General features: G+C 52.3%; 3 protein-coding genes across 3 annotated transcripts; 2 read left to right on the top strand and 1 right to left on the bottom strand.

Moving 5' to 3' along the window:
• The first annotated feature begins 283 nt into the window (after positions 1–283).
• si:ch1073-174d20.2 (AFG3-like protein 1) lies at positions 284–5,409 on the top strand. The gene is made up of 16 exons (XM_037253161.1): positions 284–542; positions 978–1,053; positions 1,168–1,265; positions 1,698–1,847; positions 1,912–1,977; positions 2,077–2,201; positions 2,272–2,542; positions 2,627–2,764; positions 2,834–2,987; positions 3,066–3,173; positions 3,244–3,369; positions 3,456–3,566; positions 3,705–3,820; positions 3,885–4,085; positions 4,164–4,358; positions 4,429–5,409. Exons 1-16 carry the CDS (start codon positions 408–410, stop codon positions 4,651–4,653), a joined length of 2,295 nt encoding a protein of 764 aa, XP_037109056.1. The 5' UTR covers positions 284–407; the 3' UTR covers positions 4,654–5,409.
• On the bottom strand, positions 5,189–19,805 carry LOC119123838 (voltage-dependent calcium channel subunit alpha-2/delta-4-like). Its single transcript, XM_037253165.1, has 40 exons — positions 19,695–19,805; positions 17,709–17,790; positions 17,172–17,288; positions 16,969–17,028; positions 16,697–16,859; positions 16,492–16,623; positions 16,365–16,425; positions 16,059–16,209; positions 15,921–15,995; positions 15,751–15,840; positions 15,560–15,673; positions 15,415–15,493; positions 15,212–15,345; positions 15,048–15,065; positions 14,865–14,942; positions 14,713–14,793; positions 14,561–14,635; positions 14,388–14,474; positions 14,261–14,332; positions 14,076–14,137; positions 13,843–13,910; positions 13,722–13,767; positions 13,521–13,618; positions 13,251–13,434; positions 13,056–13,177; positions 12,906–12,974; positions 9,551–9,612; positions 9,109–9,123; positions 8,991–9,035; positions 8,781–8,843; positions 8,355–8,425; positions 8,137–8,215; positions 7,973–8,025; positions 7,841–7,896; positions 7,644–7,664; positions 7,435–7,552; positions 7,248–7,363; positions 7,085–7,167; positions 5,640–6,861; positions 5,189–5,576 (listed from the first exon to the last, which is right to left on the bottom strand). Exons 1-39 carry the CDS (start codon positions 19,772–19,774, stop codon positions 6,760–6,762), a joined length of 3,282 nt encoding a protein of 1,093 aa, XP_037109060.1. The 5' UTR covers positions 19,775–19,805; the 3' UTR covers positions 5,189–5,576; positions 5,640–6,759.
• LOC119123836 (leucine-rich repeat and transmembrane domain-containing protein 2-like) lies at positions 10,835–12,451 on the top strand. Its single transcript, XM_037253163.1, has 3 exons — positions 10,835–10,919; positions 11,083–11,733; positions 11,864–12,451. The coding sequence occupies exons 1-3, from the start codon at positions 10,874–10,876 to the stop codon at positions 12,313–12,315; spliced, it is 1,149 nt and encodes a 382-aa protein (XP_037109058.1). The 5' UTR covers positions 10,835–10,873; the 3' UTR covers positions 12,316–12,451.
• Positions 19,806–23,567: the final 3,762 nt, after the last annotated feature.

Genomic DNA, 23,567 nt, shown 5'->3' with positions numbered 1-23,567 from the left:
GACTGTGTTTTGGAGGCGTGATCTTTTTCCTCTCCGACCAATCAGGGAGAGGTTTCTCAATGAGGCCCCCTTAACGCTTTGTTAGGGCCTGCTTGAAAATAAACCTTGATAGACTGTAAAAATCACTGTTAATATGCTTAGACAACAGAAAGATCTGTTTTAAAAATGCAATAGCAGCAAATATATTTTAAAATATATTTCCTTTATGAAGTCTGTTTTTATTTCTTTATTTCTACTCAGGCGTTAGAAAATGCCACCCCAAGGCTCGGCATGATTGGGTTGACATTTGACGTCGGTCCTTGTTCAATAACAGCACGACGATGAGCTGGGGAAAGACGAGTTCACTTGAACAAGTTGGAATTTAGAGCTCCTAATCGACAGGAGCTTGGCCGGGTGGGAAAGGGAGGATGTCGCAGCTTTTGAGGCTCGTCTCAGCGGCCGCGCGACCTCTGTGCTGCCGGGCTGCACTTGTCGCGGCTCGGTTAAACGCCGGCGCCGTCGGACGTCGCTTCATTGGCGGATACACGCGCTTCGGCGTGCCGGTAATTACCTCTTGGCGTCATTCGCCCCCCTAAAGTACTTTTCAGTTTATAAATGATGTCATTTGTCTTAGTTGTTGAACTTAAGAGTCCATTTGGAGAATCGCGCGAAGTTTAAATTTGAGTGGATCTGCTTCTGTCAAACTTGAGCAAGGACGGCCAAATCTTTCCTTTTAAACGAATGTAGTACATGAATTCCGATGTCCCGCTCTAACGGAAGGTAAACACGGTGCTGAGCTGACGTAACAGCTCATTCATATAACCTTACAACATGGCTAGGTTGGTTGCAAAACGTGGGAATTGGCGTCCTTCTAAATGATTATCACCACCCAAAGTGTTTGTCAGTTACAAAGACTTAGTTGAGGCTTAATGTTCATTAATTGTTGTTATTTTATTCATGAGGTAACGTCAGTGAATGACTTTGCATGCTCTTTTCAGAGCGCGTCCCCAACCTACGTGTCCCCGCGCGGCTTTCGGGTGGTTCGGCAACGTCTTTATTCGACTGAGCCCCAAGGTGAAGGCCTGGCTGGATCGAACCCGTGTCAGATGTTTTACAGCATCAACAAAATCGGCGTCTGTTTGCATTTGGATGAAAGGAGTCGTCACTGAGATTGTCTGTGCTTTCCAGACGTGAAAGGAGAAAGTGGAGGAGGACGAGGAGGACGGACAGGAGGTGGCAAGAGAGGAGGAGGAGGAAAAAAAGACTGGTGGAGTCGAATGCAGAAGGTTTGGGCTCCCGAAACCTGCGATGTTTCACACACCACAACAAAAGTTGCTCTCGCATGGTGACGCAGCATCACGCAATCTTTTGCCATCGTGTTGCCTGGCGCAGAGATGCAGCAAGATGGCGCCAAAGCATTCCTTTGACATCAAGCACATAAAGGCGCAAACTGGTGCACCGGTTCATCGGCAGCGCACCAATTCCTAAATGAATTCCAATCTGTCATCCTCCACAGAAGGAGACTGCTAACTGTTTTTACATGTTACAAAACTAAACAGTCACAGAATCATAAATCAAATCAACTCAAATTGTTAGTGCACTAAACAAAAGAATGTCCTGGGCTTTTTTTGCCCGACGTGGACAGAATTTAAATGTACCAAACATGCGAGGCAATAAATATTCACGTACACGATGTCGCGCTCGCCGTTTGCGTTCAGGGCGACTTCCCGTGGGACGAGAAGGACTTCCGCTACCTGGCTGTCCTGGCGGCCGGCGCCTCCTCCACGCTGCTCTACATGTACTTCCGCGACAGCGGGCGCGAGATCACCTGGAAGGACTTTGTGCACCGCTACCTGGGCCGCGGCTTGGTAAGGTGCCTCGACGAGCCCCGGCCACAACTTTGGCTGGCTATTTTTCTTTCTGCGTGTTTAGGTGGACCGTCTGGAAGTGGTCAACAAGCAGTACGTGCGCGTCATCCTCATGCCCGGCGCTGAAGGGGTGAGTGGCAACATGGTCATTTCCAACCAAGATTTTTTTTTGCTCCTCTTAAACATGAATTTGACACCAGTCTGAAAAATGTCATCCTGTTGCGCACAGAGCTACGTGTGGTTCAACATCGGCAGCGTGGACACATTTGAAAGGAACCTGGAGACGGCCCACTTTGAGCTGGGCATGGAGGCGTCGCGCCGGCCCGCCGTGGTCTACAGCTCCGAGAGCGACGGGTCAGCGAACGCCGCGTCAAAAGGCCTCGGGACGTTCCTCAACGCCGCGCTTGCCTTTGTGCGCGCGCAGGTCTTTCCTGATGAGCATGATTCCCACGCTGCTGCTCATCGGCTTCCTGCTCTTCACACTGCGCCGCGGGCCCATGGGGGCGGGGCCCGGCGGCGGCAGGGGCGGGCCCTTCAGCATGAGCGAATCCACCGCCAAGATGATGAAGGACGACATCGAGGTCAAGTTCAAGGACGTGGCCGGCTGCGAGGAGGCCAAGCTGGAGATCCTGGAGTTTGTCAACTTCCTCAAGAACCCGCAGCAGTACCAGGATCTCGGAGCCAAGATCCCCAAGGTGACACTTTTGTTTGAAGAAGAAAAAATAAAATAAAAAATCACCCACAGAGATATGCTGATGAACAAGAAAATGTTTTGCCAGGGTGCCGTGTTGTCGGGACCTCCCGGGACTGGCAAGACTCTTCTGGCCAAAGCCACGGCCGGCGAGGCCAACGTTCCCTTCATCACCGTCAACGGCTCGGAATTCCTGGAGATGTTTGTGGGCGTCGGTCCCGCCAGGGTGAGCGCGCAAACTTGCAAGTGTTGGCCGCGTGCTTGGGCTTCCTGACAGCAAGGTGTCTGTTGACAGGTGAGGGACATGTTCGCCATGGCGAGGAAGAACGCTCCCTGCATCCTCTTCATCGACGAGATTGACGCGGTGGGCCGCAAACGAGGCGGCGGCAACTTTGGCGGGCAGAGCGAGCAGGAGAACACGCTCAACCAGCTGCTGGTGGAGATGGACGGTCGGTCGCAGCTGCAGCCGCTATGCGCCTTCTTCGGTGCCCGCCCACCTGCCTCTCACTTTGCCGTTTGTCCGTCAGGCTTCAACACTGCCACCAACGTTGTGGTCCTGGCCGGCACCAACAGACCCGACGTCCTAGACCCCGCTCTCATGAGGCCCGGACGCTTTGACAGACAGATCTACATCGGTAACAAAGGGTCCTTTCTCTCTCACAGCCACAAGGGGGAGCCAGAGTAAAACTTGTTGTGGCTCCTCAGGTCCTCCGGACATCAAAGGACGGGCGTCCATCTTTCGAGTGCACCTGCGACCCATCAAGTTGGACCCCAACGTGGACAAGGACGTGCTGGCCAGGAAGATGGCCGCCGCCACGCCCGGCTTCACCGGCACGTGCCCACGACATCGTCTGAGCGGCCGTTGAAACAAAAGGCGATGCTCATGCATTTTTGTGTGTGTGTGTGGGCGCACGCAGGGGCAGACATCGCCAACGTTTGCAACGAGGCGGCGCTGATCGCGGCCAGGCACCTCCACCCGCACGTCGGCCACAAGGACTTCGAGCAGGCCATCGACAGGGTCATTGGAGGTCAGTCCGGGATCCGCTCGCCGCTGCCGTGCGTCCGATCCTGATTCGTTTCCTCCTCTGGGATCCCGGCTTAAGCAGTTCAAATACTTGATTCGCTCGTTTGACTACTTGCCATCATGGTCTGCCTTGTTCTTTCAGGTCTGGAGAAGAAGACGCAGGTGCTTCAGCCCACAGAGAAGAAGACGGTGGCCTACCACGAGGCGGGTCACGCCGTGGTGGGCTGGTTCCTGCAGCACGCCGACCCGCTGCTTAAGGTGAGAACGGTCGTCAAAGCGGCAAAGGGGATGGGTTGGACTGAGACTTGCCAACCGCCACCAGGTGTCCATCATCCCCCGCGGGAAGGGACTGGGCTACGCACAGTACCTGCCGCGCGAGCAGTACCTCTACAGCCGCGAGCAGCTCTTCGACAGGATGTGCATGATGCTGGGCGGGCGCGTGGCCGAGAGCATCTTTTTCGGACGCATCACCACCGGCGCGCAGGACGACCTCAAGAAGGTCACGCAGTCGGCGTACGCACAGGTATGCCCGCCCGTGCGCGCGCTCGTGCTCTCGGGGACGGTTTTGAACAGCTCCCGCCCGTCGTGTGTCGACGGACAGGTGGTCCAGTTCGGGATGAGTGAGAAGGTGGGCCAAGTGTCCTTTGAGCTGCCGCGCCAGGGCGAGATGGTCCTGGAGAAGCCGTACAGCGAAGCCACGGCCGAGCTGATCGACGAAGAGGTCCGGGCGCTGGTGGAGCGAGCGTACGCGCACACGCACCAGCTGGTCCAGGACAAGAAGGACCTGGTGGAGCTGGTAGGGTCGCAACCCCGCTCTCCCTTTCAGCTTCTTGAGTCCTGCTTGTGTTGAACGTGTGCGTGCTCAGGTGGGCAAGCGGCTGCTGGAGAAGGAAGTCCTGGACAAGGCGGACATGTTGGAGCTGCTGGGCCCACGGCCCTTCGAGGAGAAGTCCACGTACGAGGACTTTGTGGAGGGCACGGGCAGCTTGGACGAGGACACCAGCCTACCCGAAGGCCTGCGGGACTGGAACCGCCAGCGTCCCGCCGCCGACCCCGATGACCAAGCTCGCGACAAACAGCACGCCATCTAGACTCGTTGTCAGCGGCTCGTCATTTTCTCGGACACTTGTTTGGAAGCATCGCTGCCAGACCTCCTAAGGTGCTCTCGGACGGATTTGCTTCAACTTTTAAGCAACAAACCAACACCAATTATTGGATTGTTCAAGGACATTTTTTTTACCATTTCCTTCAAACCCCCCACGGATAAAAAATGGCCAACATTTATCTCTTGCTATTGTGAAATTGTAGGGGCCGATGTGTCTCATAACGTTTCGGCCCAATGGGATATCTGCTGCAGCTCTGCTTACCTTTTGGCTTTTTCATTTCAACGGCTACTCCCACCATCTGCCTGGTGGCTTTTTCCACTCTGGGACTTCACCGTAACGTTGGCTGTGGAACTGGTTTGCTCCACTGTGAAGTCACAAGTTAGCAAAATCACATTTTGGCAGGTTGTCAAATAACTTCACAGTTGATGGCTGGGTTGGCACTCCAGACACATGACCACCCCCCCTCCCCTCCGTAATAGGTCATCTTGGGGCTCCAGCAGCGAACGCTGTTTGTGTACCATTTTTATTATGTTTTTTCTTTTATCCCCCAATTTTCAAATGAAGACCATGACATGGTGCTACAGCCTACTGTGACATGATGTAAACATTTTGACGGTTTGAGTTACTCAAATTTTTTTTTTAAACAGCAAAGTTGACATGAAAGAAAAAGAGGAACATTTCCTGTATTTATTCAAAATTCTTTTGGATTCAGGGTTTCAGAATAAAATTTCAACAATGTTGTAGACAAAAACGTTCTTTGTCCAAACAGACCTTTCTACTTTTTTTTTCTTCCTATTAGAAAGTGGATAGCTCTTGGGCATGATTTAAGAGGTAGCAGTAGACAAAGTAGCCAAAGAATAACGTCTTACGAGGCAGCAAATAGAGATGACGGGTTTTTCTTCATGTCACTTTCTAAAACAGGCCCTTTTACTGTGACTACTTAAAAAAATGAAAATTGAGAGTATACCAACTTCTCCAAGGGATCACGACACCACTGAAGACACAAACTAAATGTACAATAAAAACATCATCATACCATCATTGTGCACAAAATGCCTCGTGAGCACGTCGTGCAACTGCGAAGGACTTCCCGGATCTCTCGTAAGTCAGAAGTAAATAAAAAAGATGCACGCTAATTGACGTTAGCAACATTAGCACAAGCGCTAATTGGCGTTAGCAGCATTAGCTCATTTCGTCGCTCGGTGATAGCTCAAAAGCGTCACCTGGCGACTATAACGCGAACCCCAAATCACAGGAAATCTCTACCCAAGTATTTATCACGTCCCTTTTGCCGTAATGTGGAGTCGTATTCCTTTAATTAGCCGAAATCGAGAGAGCGCAGCTCGTGTCTTACCTCAGCCACATGCAGAGCGAGAATGGTCGGCCACGTGGTGTGACGTCACCACGCACACCACATAGGTCCTAAATGCCCAGGTAGATATTGACAATAAACAAAAGAAAATATATACTGAATACAATCCTAATGATACTAGAAGTGTTTTAGTAAAACAAACAGAATACTGCAAGGTGTTACACTACTTTTGCTTCTCTGCTGGCCGACAGGAGAGACAGAAGTCTCTATGATAGAAATATATTGGTTTTATTTATAACAATCTCTGGAGACTGGAAAATAGGTTGCATAAAGTTATAACAAGAAAAAGAATACAATAAAAAGATCTCCTTCATCCTTGCCGTTCGACAACTGTGGGTTCACCTAATGGCGTATCCTCCCCCACACACACATTTATAGAAATATTTTATTTATACTTTTTTTTTTTTTAAATTATGGGGTTGCTACTTAATCCCCGTGTTTTTGTGGAAAAACTCTATTGGCAGTATATCACCGTTCAAGATTTTTTTTTGAAGGAGACAAAAAAGTCAAAGCTATGGCTATGAAGGAATCTGTCCAGCAGAGGGCGCCAAACGTCCCATAAATGTCTTTTTGCCTCAACAGCAAAACGCTGCTAAACCTTCATTGTGAAAAGCCATAGAAACGACCGGAAACCAGGTTGGTCTTGACAATTGACATCCCCCCCAAATGATTTCCTGCTTCAGGTCTGCTTCCGCCTCCTGAATGGCCGCTTGCTGTGGTTATGTCATAAGGAGAAGGGTACCCGAAAACAGCAGGGAGGCGCAGAAAAGGCTCAATGACAGGGAGATGGTGCACGCGCCCCCACAGTCCTTGGCGTTTTCCTGACACACAAAAGTTTGACAAAAAGTCAAGCGGATCACAATTTTCAAGAGAAACATTTTTAAGGGAGTCAGACGACAAATGGAAAATTCCGCACAATTGACTGACGTGTTGAAATAAGAAATGGGAGATGCTGTAACTGAAAAATAAGTTGAAGTTGTAAAAGTTTGAATCTTTCAAAGGGGCATCAAAAGATGCGAAAGGTCAAAGATGCAGCGGCCTGACCTTGGGGTGGTAGGCGTGGCAAGACTCAGGGCGCCTGCGTACTTTCTGCGACTTCATCCTGTTGCACTTAACGGTGGCGTTATGTTGGCAGTCGTCAAGGAAAAAGAAAACGCTGGTTGCTTTGCCTTAGGCGGCCTGTAGGTGGCGCGTGGCAAAAGGATATATTTGATCTCTTTGGCCTCCAGCGGGATGGGGCTGTATTGGCGAGAACAGTCGCAGTTAGCCTCCGTCACCACCACCAGCAAGTTGCTGTCTGGGACACGCTGCACCACAAACATCCTGCAAAAAAAAAAAAAATGAAATTCAAGCATATCATCAGGCGCAGAAAAAAAAGTAGTGTGTGATTGTACTTTTGGCAGCGTCCACATTTGATGATGCTGTTTGCCTCTTTGACGGAGGTGTCATACATGAAGCCGGGATAGGCCGTCTCGCATGGAACCAGAGCCTCCACCTTCTTCTGCTTGTGAGCTGTGCACACGCACGCACGCACGCAAGTAGAAATGCAAATAAATCCAGCGGGCGAGGTGCTAATGTGATGTGACGTCCATGTTGAACTCACAGGTGTGATAGCCAGCCTTGGCTTAAATGATGAACATAACGATGATGATGAAGATGATGGCGAAAAACATGGAGAGTGATGACAAGGAGACTCAAACACAACAGTTTTTGCTGAGCCGGATTCATTTCATGTCAGATTTGAGGGACGCGTTTTGAGTCATGGGCACGATCACAAAATGGCTGATGACAGTGGCTTACCGTCCACAAAGTAATCAGAGTGCCACAAACCGCACAGGTTGAAGTCCAACACGAACCTTGAGAGACACACACCACACAAAGTTAGTTGAAAAAAAAAAAAAGAGAGGTCAGGAAAAAGTTGCGCTTCCTCACATGAGCGCATTGGAAAAGATCCAGCGGACGATGGCCGCCAGGTTGTAGAAAGGCTGCGGAAACAAAAAGACAACAACCGTCAACCTGGGCCGCGTCGGACAAATGATTAGGTACGCCTCGGCGGCCAACTTTCAATGTGCTGTGGGCCGGTGCACGCGACTGACGCTGAGCAGGTGGCGCGGAGCACCGCTGGCGTGCTGATGGCTGTTCTTGCACATGGCCTGGTAGTCAAACAGCGACACTCTGCAAGTGCAGCAGGCGGGCGGGAAACCGTGACAACACACACACACAATGTTGTAATGCTGGCTTTGAACCAGCACAAAACGGCAGCCACAAAGTTGCACAAAAAAAGCAAACGCAGGCACAAAGTTGCCCAACTGACTTTTTGTACATGCCCATCTTGATGAGCGTGGCCATGACGGCGCCGTCCACCTCGCCCATGAAGCGGCCCACCTGAATAAAAAACAAAACAAAAAAATGGAGTGGACTGAATAACATGTGGTGGCTCAAAGTTTGCCTGAATGTGTGCGCGTGGCTTTGTGTAATGTGCATTATGTTGACTAATGTGTGTGTGTGTGTGTTAATGGCCAGGGCTAATGTGCCTCGCGATGGCCAGCTGTCACCGAAGCAATCAAATAATGACAGGATGGCATCTCGTTCTACTGCTGGCAACGCACACGGTCAGCGTCGAAGGTGAGCATGAAGGTCGTGCGGCCAATCTGGCGCTCAAACGAGCCAATCCCGCCTCGTCAGTCGCCGGACGGCCTAGTCCTCCTCCTCACGTTGGCCGTGACCCCTGACCTCTTACCTCCTTTCTCTCTTTGGACAGCAAGATGAAGCCGTGATTGTCCACCAACAGGCAGCGCAGGTCCTGGAAGATGACATCACGTCAACGACGGCTCACGTGCGTCGTCATGTGACCTACGCACGCACGCCACGACTTTACGCCTTTTAAAGTATCCGAAAAACCATTTGGAAAAAGCACTTTTGTGGTGGTGTGTGGTGTGACGGGACTTACGTCACTTTCGCAGTTGAGGGGGCACAATCCTTCCACATTGGAACACTAACACGCAAGCAAAACATGTCAATTGCGGCGTTCCCACCTGGAGCTGAGCGACAAAAGAGGAAACACTCACGTCTGTGTCGCTCGCCTGAAAGAAAAAACATATCAATTAGAAAGATATCCATCGTTAAACTAGGACAACAAATATTACATGTCATTTGTGTTGAGCAAAGGATAGGTTTGTGTACTTTTGCATACTTTCATGAATGACAAAGGTCCTTCTTATGTAGTACCACAGTGTGCCTCTGGGGGCAGCACTGACACTTAATTCTTGTTACGTATTTACGCTTACAATTAAAAATGACGATTAAAATCGCAAAATAATGCTCAAAATTTTTAATTAAGTACGTTTAAAAGACATTTAAAATGACGAAGCTCAGGATGGAAATGTAAAGAGAAAACTTGAGTCAGGAGCTGTCAGCTTTCATTAAGCATCGGCTGCCTGCCTCACAAACAGCTGGCTGTGTGTGTGTGTGTGTGTGTGTGTGTATATTTGTGTGCGTGCCCTCAGTCACCTGCTTGGTGACAGCCCAGAAGGCCTTCTCCAGCACGTCCAAGGACATCTGCAGACCTACGGCTATGAATAGAACAAAAATACACACACACAATCAGTCAATGTGAATGAATGCACACACTCCATTTAATCTCCACACGCACGTGCACACATGCACACACTCCACTAACGGCAGCCGTGCGGCAACATATGGCCTCTGTCTCTCTTTTTTTCCCCCCCTCCAAACCACATGATGCTCGCTCACCCCGGGCGGGTGTTTGGGTGTGTGCCCATGATGTATGCCCGCGTGTGTGTCTGCGTGTGTGTGCGCGAGAGGCAGCTGAGCAGTGATGACGATAACAGATAAGGCGCACTATACCAGAATGAGAATGACGCAGATGAGGAGGAGCATCCAGGATGAAGTGCGCTCGTGTTTGAGCAGAAGCAGCAAGTGGCTCCACACTTGATGGGGTGAGGAGCGCTTGGCCACCTGTGTGCAGGTGGACTTTCCGTTCCGGAGGAGGACGTCCTGTGCTGGAGCTCCACTGCACGACTTTGACCTTGGAGGCTCATGGTGAGTGTGCATGTGACGTGTGTGCAGTCCAGGGGCGTGCAAAGGGAGGGGATGATGGGGCGGCGGCCCCCCCTGGCATCCGCCTGAGGGCGTCCGTGGCGTGGCAATTCCAACAGGTATTTCTGGGCATGTGCAGGGCCCCCATGTTAGACTTCTTGGGGTTAGGGTTTTAAATTCAAGTTTGAAACTATCATTAGATTTCAAATGAGGGCTTTAAACTTGTCATCAGTCTGCGGTGACACTTTGGCAGACATTTTGTCCATATTGTGAGGACGATGCGCTTCAATGGCGGCAGGCCTCAGAGGCAGCCAAGATGGCCCCTTTGTGGCGGGCTGACAAAGCGGGACGGAAGGTCCACAAAGAAAAGAGCTGGGGGCGGCGTCCGTCTTGACTCAAGTGCCTTGGCAGGAAAGGAAGGCCGGCGTGGATTTGCTCCTCTTTTTCTCTCCGTCCTGCCATCTGGCGATGCTTTTAATCGTCCGTCCGTCCGTCCGTCGCCGATGTTTGACCAAGTTCAGCATTTCATCCTCACTCTGATGGAATAAAGCTTTGCTGGGATTATTCAATTCATTTCAGGATTAGCGCCGGCAGTTCATCGCGGGCTCGGCTGGAAGGGGCAAACTGCTAGCGCTAGCATGTAGCATCACAATTGCATCCAAAGTGAAAGTTTGCTGCGTGGCAAAAACAGAACGTCGGGCTCATGTCGGGTTCTGGTTGTTCTCCGCAGGATGTTCTGCTCGACCGGACCCTGCTGTGATCCATGTGGCTGACATGAGGCGGCTGGACCAGCACCCGCAAAAGCTCCAGCGGCTTCTCGGTGAGTCTGCTCCACGATGATTGGAAATCATTGATTAATTATTGAGCTGTGGATAGTAAGATGCATGGGCAATCGTTTTGCCATGATCCACCAACTTGGAATCCAAAAGCCAGTTCATTCCTATTGCGAGGCCCATTTCTCACCGTTTGTTCTGGCTTTTCAGTTGGCGCCGTCACGCCCACCCTGGTTCTGGTGGTCCTCCTGGGCTCGGGCCGCTGCTGTCCCGACATGTGCACCTGCACCGGGAACACCAGCGACTGCTCGGGTCTGGATTTGATGACCTTGACGCCGCTCCTGCCTACGCTGGATCAGGACTGCATGACGCTGCGTCTCTACGGGAACAACCTCTCCACCCTGGTGTCCGTTGACTGGACCAACCTCAGCGGCCTGGAGGTCCTGGATATCTCCCAGAACCGACTCTCCGGCCTGCCCTCGGGAGCCTTCTCCGATCTGGGCAGCCTACGTTGGCTCAACCTGTCCGCTAACCTTCTCGGAGAGCACCTGACCACCGCGAACATCGACTGGAGCCAGGAGGTGGAGTGGGGCCTGGACAGGGAGGCCTTCAAGGGTTTGCGGTGGCTCCGAGGTCTGGACCTGTCTTCCAATGCGCTCCCCTGGCTGCCTACGGGCCTGCTGGACGGACTCCAGAGGTTGCGGTGGTTGTCCCTGGCCAGGAACCGTCTGGTCGTTCTGGAGAGGGCCACCTTTGAACCTGTGAGGGGACTTAAGCAGCTCCTCCTGGCTGGGAACCCCTGGCACTGCGATTGCAAGATGAGGGCCTTCAAACACTGGATGGAGTGGATGCTCTACCGAGGTGGGCCGCCGAGACATTCTGACAAAGACCTCTTCATAATCCTGATGCCATTTACGAGAAAAGGCTCGGACCAAACATCTCCTCTCCTCCCTAAAATGTTGAATCCATCTTTTCTCCTCCATCCTTTTAGATGGTCTGGTCGACGCCGTGACTTGCAGTCTACCGAGGAGCTTGTCGGGCCGGGATATCCGCGGGGTGCCGGCCGAGATGTTGGCCCACTGCACGCAGAGCTCCAGCGCCAGGGAGTTTGCGTCCGGAGACCCGAGCCGCCCCTCGTGTCCGCCGGGGCGCGACTGCGTGCGGCAGCGCTACCGTCCGCTCAGCGTGCGGCGGGCTCGCGGCACGCAGATGGTGGCGGGCGTGGTGTGCGGGACGGTGTGCATCATGATGGCGGTGGCGGCCACCTACGGCTGTGTCTACGCCTCGCTCATGGCGCGCTACCAGAAGCACCTGAACCACCGCGGGCAGCCGCTCATGGAGCGGTCGGGACCGGACGCCGACCCGGAAGATGGCCTCCTGCCAGAGGAGACGCCGCCCAAAGAGGCCTGCGTGGTGCACGGCTACCGCATCAGCAGCTTCTGATGTGTGCTTGTCCGCCGTCTTCTTCCGACATCGTCATGACTCTACTACAATCTCAAAATAGTGATGATTTGGGATTATTTGATTTGATTCGTCCTTCCAGCCATATAGTCCGTGACATAAAAGGCATTCGGGAGTAGTAAGGAATTAGCGAATGACTCTGAACGCGGGCGGCAATTGCATTTGGAATCATCACATCAATCTTTTTCATTCAAAGGAACTATCTAGTTCCTTAGATGATGTAAAAAAATCCCCGTGTAGTGTTTAGGGAGAAGGCAACGAGTGAACGATTCGCAAAAATGTCCCCTCTTGTCCTGCGCCAAGACACTCTTATACTACAGCAACACTGCCACCTACAGGCCACACGGACTTACTACAACTTCAGCACCACTTGTAACAGTCTGTAAAAGTTCCCATTATTGTTCCACATGAAGAGACGGCTTCCTCAATAAAAGCGATTGGTGTACTTTTAAGTGTCCAGGGTCCGAGTAGTAGCTGGATTGGTTAGCTGACTCTGGAGCGGCAGTCGAGCTCAAAACAAACAAAGAAAAGCGACCTGACCTTCTGATGAATTCCAAGGAAGGACGACTGACCTCCGGCCACGGCTGTCTTGCCTTGCGCTGCCACGGTGACCGACGTAGTGGCCACCACGTACTTGGTGCCTGGAAGCAACGACAACAAACACGTGTGAGAACAGCAATGACAAGAAGATCAAAAGAAAGAGGAGCACGTGTGTGTGTGACCTTTGTCGTTGATGGGGTAGTAGAAGAAACTTCCCGGCGGGTTCTCCACGGCCAGGCGGTACCACAGCGGGAAGTGGTCCACCGTAAACAGGTTGTCCTTGTCCGCGGGCGTCAGGAACTTTCTGGGAGGTGAGGAAGACACGCACACGTATTGATCGCGAGCGCCGGCACGGTGACAGCGCGCCGCCTTCTCACTTTGCCACCCGCGTCTCCACGCCGGCGTATCTCATGATCCTCGTCAGGCCCACGCGCGTGCCCAGGAAGGCCGTCTCCACGCCGGGCTCCACCTTGTCGTCCAGCATGATGGCGTTCCAGTAGGCCTCCATGGGCGCCGTCACCACCGCGTCAAACAAGGTTTGCTGGAGCAGCAGCTCGTCGCCTAGGCCAAGCGCACACGGCTGACGTCATGGAGGCCCGAAAGCTTTTCGGAGCGGGCGACCGGGCGGCCGAGCGGCGGCCACTTACACTCCAGGTCGGGCTCCTCGCCCTGCAGGTAGCGGAGGGCCGCCTGCAGCTGCGAGTACTTGCGGTGGGCGGGGTCGATGTCCGTCTCGCAGTACGTCCTCAAGGAGCAAAACGAACCGTCGCATTGAATTCTTTGCCATGAGTAAACTCATTTCATAAAAAGGAACCAAACTGTAAAGTGAGCAAAGATTACAGTCGTACCACTCGGAGGCGATGCTGAGGTCGGGAGAGGTCAGGTCGTGGAGCCCTGCGGGCGGGCGGGCGCAAAGGTCAACGCTCACCATGTGAGCAAAGCGTGAGGAAAAGCGAGGCGAGCGCCTACCTTCTTCCACCGACACGTTTCCCACAAACATGAGTTTCCCGTGACCTTGTGTCAACACCATGCCGAAGCTGTGTGCACACAAAGGCATTTTTGCTGAGCTCAGCCTCAATCACCACTCAAAGCATTGAAAAATTGTCTGTCTACATGTGCTGCTCCACTCCCAGATGGGACTGGCATTCAACAGACTCGTTTTGAACAAGTCACGGCGAGCATTGCCCAATGTCCAATCGTACCTGAAGGGAGTGTCGTCAATGTTTGTGTAGAAATAGTCGTTGACCAGGAAGAGGGGCCTCCTCTGTTCAAAAATGGATTGAAATGGAACGTCATGGTTTTGCCTCTTGCTAGTGACAAAGTGGACTTGCAATTCTTTCTGGCTCGCTCAGTCGCTTTTTGTGCCTCGTCCATCAAATGGACTCACCCCATTCTCCAGCGAGGCGCGGATGTTGAGCGTGTAACTTCCGGTCTCGCCTTTCACCATGGCCGTCCGCAGCTGCCAAAAGACGGTCAGTTGGGAGCGAAGAAGACCGGCCGCCGGTCGCGCTTACCGTCTCGTCGTCGTCCTCCCACTCCACCTCGGACAGGTCCACGCTGTTGTAGTTGGGCTTGGGCTTCAGCTTCTTGCCGTCCTTGTACTGCAAACAAACGCTCGCTTTGTTGCCGCTCTTCAATGGAGTACATCGGTCCAATTCTGATGGCACGCGTGCTTGTGTGTAGTCACCAGAGGTCGAAGGTCGGGGTGCGCCAGGATGTAGCCGTTGTTGGTGATGAGGAAGGCGTAGCCGTGCGCGCCCAGCTGACACGCAACGACGACAAAGGCAAAACCGTGACGAGGAGGACGAGGAGCACGAGGGCGCGGCCAGGCGGACCCACCATGTAGCGGGGCACCAGCTTCATCACCTCCATGAGGGGAACGTCGGTACCCACCACGCCCAGGAGGATCCCGTGCGACAGCTGCACACACGCCATGACTCACTTGACACCTTCCCAACCAAGGCTACTTTTCGTGCTGAATTTTCACTGACCGTCTCCTTCTTCTTGCTGAAGACGGGCATGGCCACCGACGTCATCAGCAGCAGACTTTGCGCCTTGGTGTTGAACAGCTGCCAACAACACCATGATCAAAACACACAAGCGGATTGGCTTCAAGTAGGGAGCTGACAAAAAGAAAGGCGTGCGCCTGAGCATTGCCAAGGGAGCAGGTTTACCTCCTTGGTTTTGGGAAGCTGACGGCAAGGTCATGAAGAGGATGAAAACGATGATGATGATGATGATGAAGATGAAAAATCATGAGGAAGATGAAGGGCACCGAGGCGGTGCGCCGTCTTTTATGAGCGAGGGGGACGGTGGGGGCCGGAGCGGGCGGTCTCACCACAGTGTCCATGTAGGCTTCGGTCCAGATGATGTCGTGGTCGTGGTTGATGACCATGGGCCGACTCAGCACGTGCAGGTACTCCATTACGTTCTCCTGCACGTCGGCCAGCGTCGACACGTGCGTGTAGTAGCCTGCGTCAAAGTGTCGCTAGCTCCAAAAAGTGCATCTCTCGCATGACAACAAAGCAAGACTTGCGCCACCTTTGTTGTTGCAGGCGATCCACTTGGCGTTCTGGGCAAAGGTCATCTCTCGGCCAATCAAATACGTGAAGACGCGCACCTGCAGAGCGAAGGAGCTCAGCCAACGTTGAGCAGGCGCACACACAGTCACAGGCGGCGAGCTCACCCTGCGCTCGGGCCAGTTGAACTCCTCAAAGACGGACTCAAAGTCCTCCATGGCGCCGTCGGTGATCAGCATGATGGCCTGGTTGCACATGCTGCCCTGACCCAAAACGCGCGCCTACGCGCACAAAACACGTTTCTTCTCCCATTGTGCCCTGCGGGATGTCAAAGACACGCCCCTTGCCCCCCTCCCACCTCATTGAGGATCTTGAAGGCTTCTTTCATGGCGTTCTTGAGCTTTGCTTCTCCTTTCACGTGAAGCTTCTCCACCAGTATCTTGAAGTGCTGACACGCACACACGTCAACAATGACGACATCACGCCGTGACTTTGTTGAGGTGCTGAGGCTGCCGACGGAGAGCTTACCTCCCTGTTGTCCAGGTCGGATTGGACCAGAGTTCCCTTGAAGCACGGCTCCACATAGCGCACGTAATCTGTGTACTACACACACACGGGCGCGTAAAGTCGTGCACACGTTCTGGCACGTGCGCGCATGCGTCTCACGGCGATGACGTTGACAAAGTCGTTCTCTCCCAGCGTGTCGAGGATGGTGTTGATGGTGTGCTTGGCGATGGTCATCTTCAAGCCCTTCATGCTGCCGCTGATGTCCACCATGATGATGATGTCCTTGGGCGATGTGGCCGCCTGGATGTACCTGACACGCGTGCAAGTGGTGGAACTTCACAACTCACATCATCATCATTCAAATAACAATAGCGCAAGATGGCAGCAAACTTTTGTCTGACTGAACCTCCTCAAGTGTGTGCTAGATTAGGCACAGGCTCACAAAATTTCGAATGAAAAAGTCACCAGTTTCGGTTCCTGCAGTCGAAGGCTGCGACGCCGTTGCTGTCCGGCGTCCATTTGATGCCTGAAACGATAAGCACGCTAAGCTCAAAGTGGTGATCTGATGACTCCAATCGTGCGTACGTGTTACCGGGGTAGATCCTGAAGAAGCCGGCAGAGCTGCCAAAGTATTGCCAGGTGAGCGTAGGGTCCTTGAGGAAGTTGCCCACAAAAACGTCATTGAGGGCCTCCGAGTTGTACACAGCGTTGAGGATGTTGGGGTCTGCCGGGGGGAAGAGGAGGAAGGGTGAGGAAGGGCCGCCGGGGCCGAGCGGCGGCGCCGACGGACGAGCCACCTTTGTTGTAGACGTTGGTGGGCACCTGCACGGTGCTCTGCTGGGTGTTGACGGGCATCTTGTTGAAGTGCTCGTTCTCCTCCAGCGGGAACTCGCCGCCCAGCTCCACAGAGTTGCCGTCCTCGTTCAGCGTGTTGATCAGCATGGAGTTGTAGTAGTCAAACTGAGAATGCGAGGAGAAACGCTGACGGGACTTCCTCTGCGCCGGCCGGCCAGCATTTGCTTCAACGTGGACGTGATTATTGTCTACTTCAGACCAACCAAAAAATTACCTCTAAGGAAGCGTTGAAGTCGTGATAGAGGTCGGCATCTTCCGCCGACTCGGCGAGTCGCTGAAGGACGACATCGAGATTAGATTTTGTGTCCCTTTTATTTTTTTTGCACAATGGTGCCGGATGATTGATGAATGAATTCTACCAGCTCATCACTCAGCAGCTGCTGGTCAACAGAACAACGGCAGAATTCTAAAAAGCACCTTGACAGACTTCATTTTGCTGCCCAGCATGCGTTCAATCTGGTCAGCGTAATCCTTGACCAGATCGCTTCCGTCCACGTCCACCATCTTGATGATGGGCTCCACATCCTTCAGTTTCTGAACACAGCACACAAAAATGGATTCTCGGACTTCTGCCAAAAAGGTGGACTCGATAGTCGGGCACCATCATTCTCGGACAGAATTTGTACGTTTACCTCAGTAGACATTTCATCTGTAGACTATTTACATGCGCTTCGCATAACCAATGCGAGCGACGAACAAACGGCTCAAGCGAGCCGAGATGCGCTCGTTAGCACGGAGCTAAACAAAGCACGCTAACCCTGTTTAGTGAGGTTATTTGTGTCACGGGGATTTGTGTCACTTTATTATGAGCTTGGAGATCCTGGCCACCCCAATCTGATCTGCAAGTCAGCCAAATCAGACATGACGTGACCTCGAGTCATCAGGTGACTTTCTCGCCCCATCAAAGTGGATCGATGCCAATCGCGGATCAACAAAAAGAAAAACGAGCTGTACCTTTTGCAGAAGAAGCGATCCGGAATACTTGGTGGAAAGCTCTCGAAGCTGCGACGAGAAGATGGACGCCCATTGCTGCACGCTGTAACACAACGACACAACCTGTCATGTCGATTGCACAACCGGCATCATTTATCATCTCGTAGACAACAATTTCAAGTGAATTGCGATTGCCCCACCTACAAAAAACACGATACGCAGAACGCAACACAACAGAATCACAATACCTGACGCACAATAAGTAGCAAATGGAAAACACAATTTAAGCCAACTTAACTCAGAGCAACCCAACCCAAAACAAGACAAAAATGATGACAACATGACTCAGTCATAATATACAACACAATCTATGCAACCCGGACGTATGACAAAAATCACTAAACCCACAGCTCAACAAAACAACACTACTGAACACATCAAGTGGAACAAAACGCAAAATAACTCAAGTGTCAAGTTAACAAGCACAGTGGAAGGCTAAAATCCTATTAAGATCACGATGATGTCATCAATCCTCAATCATCAATGCGGGAAGTACTTCCATGTTTGAGAGAGACGCGCGCGCACACACTGCGGATGAGCACGTTAGCATATTAGTGTGTTAACAAAATAATTTCTGAGACAAGTACACAAAACCTTTTCACCGGAAATGGGACGGTGAGCGCCGTGGTGGCAAGGTCCAGCGCCATGTTTACCCGCAGATGGAAAAGGACGAGCGTGATAATGGCTAGTTAGCTGTAGCTAATTGCATTCCTGTTCCAGACATTAGCCCAGTGCAGTTAGCATAGCCGGCTAGTTAGCCGTGTTCGTTAGCTGGACTAGCTAATGGCGGGAACTACGTCAGAGGAGTGAGTTCGTTTGCGCTGGAATCGTTTTCTTCTTGCCTGTCTTGTGTGCCGACACCGTGCGTTCGATTCCCGCATTGATGGTGTGAATGTGTGTGTGATAAAACAAAAAAAATACAGTTTTCTTCGTGGGAACGTCACGTCATCTGCCGGGGATGAAAAATACTCGGAAAAGATACGATCTTCTGAACTGTGAGTACTGTACACAGAATTCCTCCGACGATGACGCCACCTACTGGACGTCATGTGAACATGCAATTTCTTTGTGGTTTTGGTTTTTCCCTTTATTAAATGCCGATTTAGATTCTAAAAATTAGCTTGTGTGTGTGTGTGTGTGTAAACAATGCATTCATTTGCATGCTACTTTCATATTACATTGAACATTGTGTAAAATTGCCAACCCATTTTAGAATAGTGTGGGAAACAACATAAGGGGCATTATAGAACATTGTGGTACATGAGGTAACGGCATTCTGTGATCATTCGAGAACATGGTGCAAGATTCTGGAGGCATTCTGGAAGATGGGGGGGGGGGGGGGGGCATTTAGAAAACAGCCAAAGTTGCAAGCGGGGACACAGCCCAGATAATGTGGCGGTGTGCTAGTGCAGATTAACCAGATTAGCAGGATGAGTGGACAAGATGGCAGAGGGACAAGAGGCGGGTAAATATGTGGGACAGTTGGAGCCTTCCAAATCCTGGCCACTGACCTAACCGGCCGGCAGGGGGCGGAATCTGTGCCCCAGCAGCCGACGAGAAAGCAAGAGGGCGTCAATTCCCCCAACGGAAGCGCCTCGTTAGCTCTCTGACATCTCGACCAGGAGGAATCACGCCATCATTGTGATGACGTTTATGACATCATTGAGTCCCTTTGACCGTCAATGAAACGTTAGCGAAATGTTGGGTCGTCATAGTCATGAATGAATAGCTCGATGAGAACCCGTGGGAAGCTCATTTATTCATTCAGTCAAAGTCAGAGTGAGACTATCGAGCTCAGAACCCATCTGGACAGGTTTCACTCATGCACAGCAAGACTATGAAGATCCAGATCAAGACCACTTTGAAGCCTCATTCATTCATCCACCGGGTCAGAAAGAAGACACTCCAGATCCGAAGCAGTTTGGCAAGAAGGAAAAGCACACTCACGTCTCAGGCGGGATCTTCATCTGAGCTTGAACGCCGAGCCACAGCAAGAGCGAGGCGGCGACTTGGAGGCCGCGCTTCATCCCGACTCAAGAGGACGGACGGCGTCTCCTCTCGTGGGCCGTACCGGCCGGTTGCCTTTCCTCAATTTTTGCCTCCTTCCAGCCGCTCATGGCGAGCGAGCGAGCGAGCTCCCCCACCACCGCCACCTGTGGTCTTGGACGACGGCCGTTCCTGGGAGGCTCCTCCCGCTGCTGCTCCCACTTGCCGATTCCTGCGGGTTCTTCCTCACCTCAATGTGCCGCCCAGTCAGCGCCACATAATCCACTTGGATTAAATGGCGGGAAAGCGGGCGAAGGGCGGGTAGGACCAGACGGGACGCCGGCGCCTCATTGGATGCATTCATTTAAGAGGATTACACGTGCGCGCACGCACACACACCTGGGTATGCAATAACTGTTCATTCCTTTGATATCCTCACACACGCATGCACATATTCATGGCATTTAAAAAAAAATTCCTCAGACCCAAATATGCATTTTTTGTTCTTAGCTGCCGTGCATCGGTAGTAACCATGGTAACCGACATGTCACTTACTGGAGAGTACAGTCAATATGATCAACAATAACTAGCAGAAAGAATTGAACAATGCCTTTCTTGTCATTGTGCAAGAGGCATACAAGCTAAGCGGCATAGCACGGCTGCATCGGCACGAATAAGAAAAGAATGAAAAGTTGGCCCAGTGCTGCGTACGGTGTTGCCGAGAGCAGGCCCCAAGACCTATTTCAATCGGAGGTGTACCAGGACGAGACCAGGACCTTCGCAGATGCCGAGGCGGCACCAGGGGATTGGGTCGGCTTTGGGTCAGCTTGTCAAGTGGCTTTCCTTCCTTCCCAACAGAGCGTCTGCAACATCCTGGGTGGATCCATCCACAACGCCCTGGAGAGTGCTTTCCTTCACCAACTAATTCTAGCAGATGACAGAACCAGCAATTCCTGGATTGGACTCAATGATACCATTAATGTGAATCATTCTCATTGACTCATAATGCAAAAGGAATTTGTCCTTCAGACTTTGGACGTGCAAAGCCACACAGGAAAAAAAGCAAGAAAAGCGGGATGATGAGCAATGCTGGGGCGACAGCGTCATCTGGTGGACAAGGCGTGTAAGTGTCAATAATGCTGCATTTGGGCTCCGTCTTTGTCCCATGTGGCCTGCTGTGGTGCTTTTGAGGCATCAAGTATTTGATGGGGGGGGGGGGGGGCGTCCAAGTAGGAATATGAAGGGGGTGTTGTTGAGACCCCGCAGCTGTCGCACAGCACACTCCGGCCCGTGAGGAGAAGCGGCGAATGGCACGCTAAGGAGCACTCTGTCAACAGCGGGCATCTGGAAGCGGGGGCCCGGCCCGACCTGGTCCGGCCAGGCCTGGCCTCGCCTACCTCACCCCTGCCTCGCTCCTGCGTCTTGAGCGAGGCCCGAGCCAACGTGTCCCCGGAGACGCACGCAAGCAGAGTGTAGTGCGGCGCGTGACCCCCTGCCCCCCCCCCCCTCAAGTGGGGCCCGGTTTGTGTGTAACTGACACCGCAGCTGTCCACTGCTAGAAGAACGGAGAAATTGTGCACTCAAGTTCAGCTGCCAGAACAAATGCAGCACAAGTCCAAAAGAAGCCAAAATGGCCGCCCAGCACAAAAAAAGCTGACCAGAGCCATCTCAGGCGCCGATCGTCACGCCCGTCGCTCTGCACGTTTTGAATGGAAGCAACATCCACTTCAGCCATCCAAACACGTTTGTTCCGTGCAGGAATAGAATCTTGTTCTTTGACATCATGAATGCAACACGCAGGTGAGGCGTCCCCTCGCCACACATTCCTGAGCGGCGACTTCCAAAGACAGTCTTCAGCCCCTCGATGGGGGGGAAGAGTGCGGAATGTTCCGGACAGTCCGAAACGGCTCTCGGGTGCATTAAAAGGCCGGACGAGAAATACCCGCCAAAGGTCACATAGCGCCACCCGCCTCAAAATAGCACCATAGAGTCATCCATCACGCCACCGTCAAAGGACTCAGGGTGGGGGGGGCATACCTAGATTGGGTTGTCTTGTACATGCCCGTGCTCAATTCTGATGGACCTTTTTTTTTTTTATTAGAACGTAGAACGATGAGGAGAGAAGGCCTCGCCGTCCCCGATCGAATGACCGGTCGTGTCTGTCCATCTGCAACGGATCCAGCAGCAAATGAAAGCAAAACAAACAAGGAAGCCCCTTCCCATGATCCGTCCCCAAAGAGACAACAAGGTCCAGATCAAACAATGGGTGGGTCCAGATGGCCGGATTAGCTCTTCTTAAAGTCATTAGCGTCACATCCTTCGTTTAAGACCCGGTCCGGATCGTCTTCATCTGGCTCCGTGGCCCGACGCGAGGTCCGTGAACGCCTCGCGCCCACCGGGAACCCGAGAGCTCAGACGGGCTTAGCGCTTCCCGGCCAGAGTTTTCCTATCAATTAGATGGGCGACATTTGAGACGGGCTCGCTAGCTGCCCGCCGACCCAACATCTGCACGGGATAATGAGGGGGGGGGGGGCGCTTTTGGGGTGTCGGGAGCGATGGGGCATTTTACTCTGCAGCAGCGGACACAAGTTCAAAGCCATCATGAAGAAAGTGGAACACATGCGGCCGGCGCTATAACTGCCACTGGTGCAGCAACGTGTCTCGCTCGTGCGGCACGAGGGCAAAAATCCACAATGTCATAATAAAAAATAATTACAAAAAGACAAACTCATTTTGACTTGACTTCCTGCATTTTGACAAACAGAGCAACAACATTCACGTGCAGACATCAAAGTTCACACTTGACGTTGGTTTACTTCCCTTAGGGGTAACTGGACCCCCAAAAGCCCCCCCTCCCTCCCTGCACACTTTGTCCTCACTGACCCGTCACTGAGAGGCCTTGTCGTTCGTCGCCACCAAAACAAAGTGCGTGTAAACCATTCGGACGAGGATGAAGCGGCGTCCCTTCGTTAGGTGGGATCAAAGTTCAGGGAGGGTGTCAAGGACAGCATGCATACAGGTATACAGTGTCTATATGTATATATGTGCGTGCGTATAGAGATGTATATACTGCATACACACACACTCACATGTACATCGTATCTCTCTCTCACACACACACACACACACGATGCGAGCTTCCTTGCAAAAGTGCATGCTGCTTGGTGATTGACAGGTGTGGCAGGTGGGCCGTGTGTGTGCGCATGTGCTAGTGTGTCCCACCTGTTGTCTTGCACACACGCACACACTGACATAGAAGTGAAGCGTGCTATCGCTCCCTGACTTCTGACCCCATGACCAACTTCCTATCCTCGTGGGCACAGTAAACACCCCGCCTGTAACACCCCCCCTAGCTCCACCCCTTATACCCCCTGCCCTGCCCGTACGTGCGTGCAAAGGATGTCCTTAAACTTTGCCTTTACGCCATTGCTAAAACAAAAGTGCCAACGTGTGTCCGTCTCCATTTTTTTGACGTATGACGGCGCGTGTGTCTGTTTGTGTGTGCCTGTGTGTGAGGGGAATATTTTTGCATATGTTTTGATAGTACGTGTATGTACTGTATGTCTGTGTGTGTGTGTTTAAGCTGTGCGTGTATATGTTTGGATGGCAAACATCCAAGATGGCGTCTGTAGCCATCACGACTCCCAGCATGCTCGGCTGCGCATCAGCCTGGGGGTCATCTGTGTATGTGTGTGTGTGTGTGTGTGTATGTGAGTGTATCTGCACATTGGCTGTGTCAGTGGCAGGTGCAGATTCAAGGGGTCGTTGTTGCGACAGTTGCCGTCAGTGAAAACAACACATGTGACGCACGCCCACACATGAACACGCTCGTGC

Source organism: Syngnathus acus, chromosome 6, assembly GCF_901709675.1.
Source record: "Syngnathus acus chromosome 6, fSynAcu1.2, whole genome shotgun sequence".
NCBI classification, from domain to species: Eukaryota; Metazoa; Chordata; class Actinopteri; order Syngnathiformes; family Syngnathidae; genus Syngnathus; species Syngnathus acus.
This window is presented reverse-complemented; position numbering and strand designations above follow the sequence as displayed.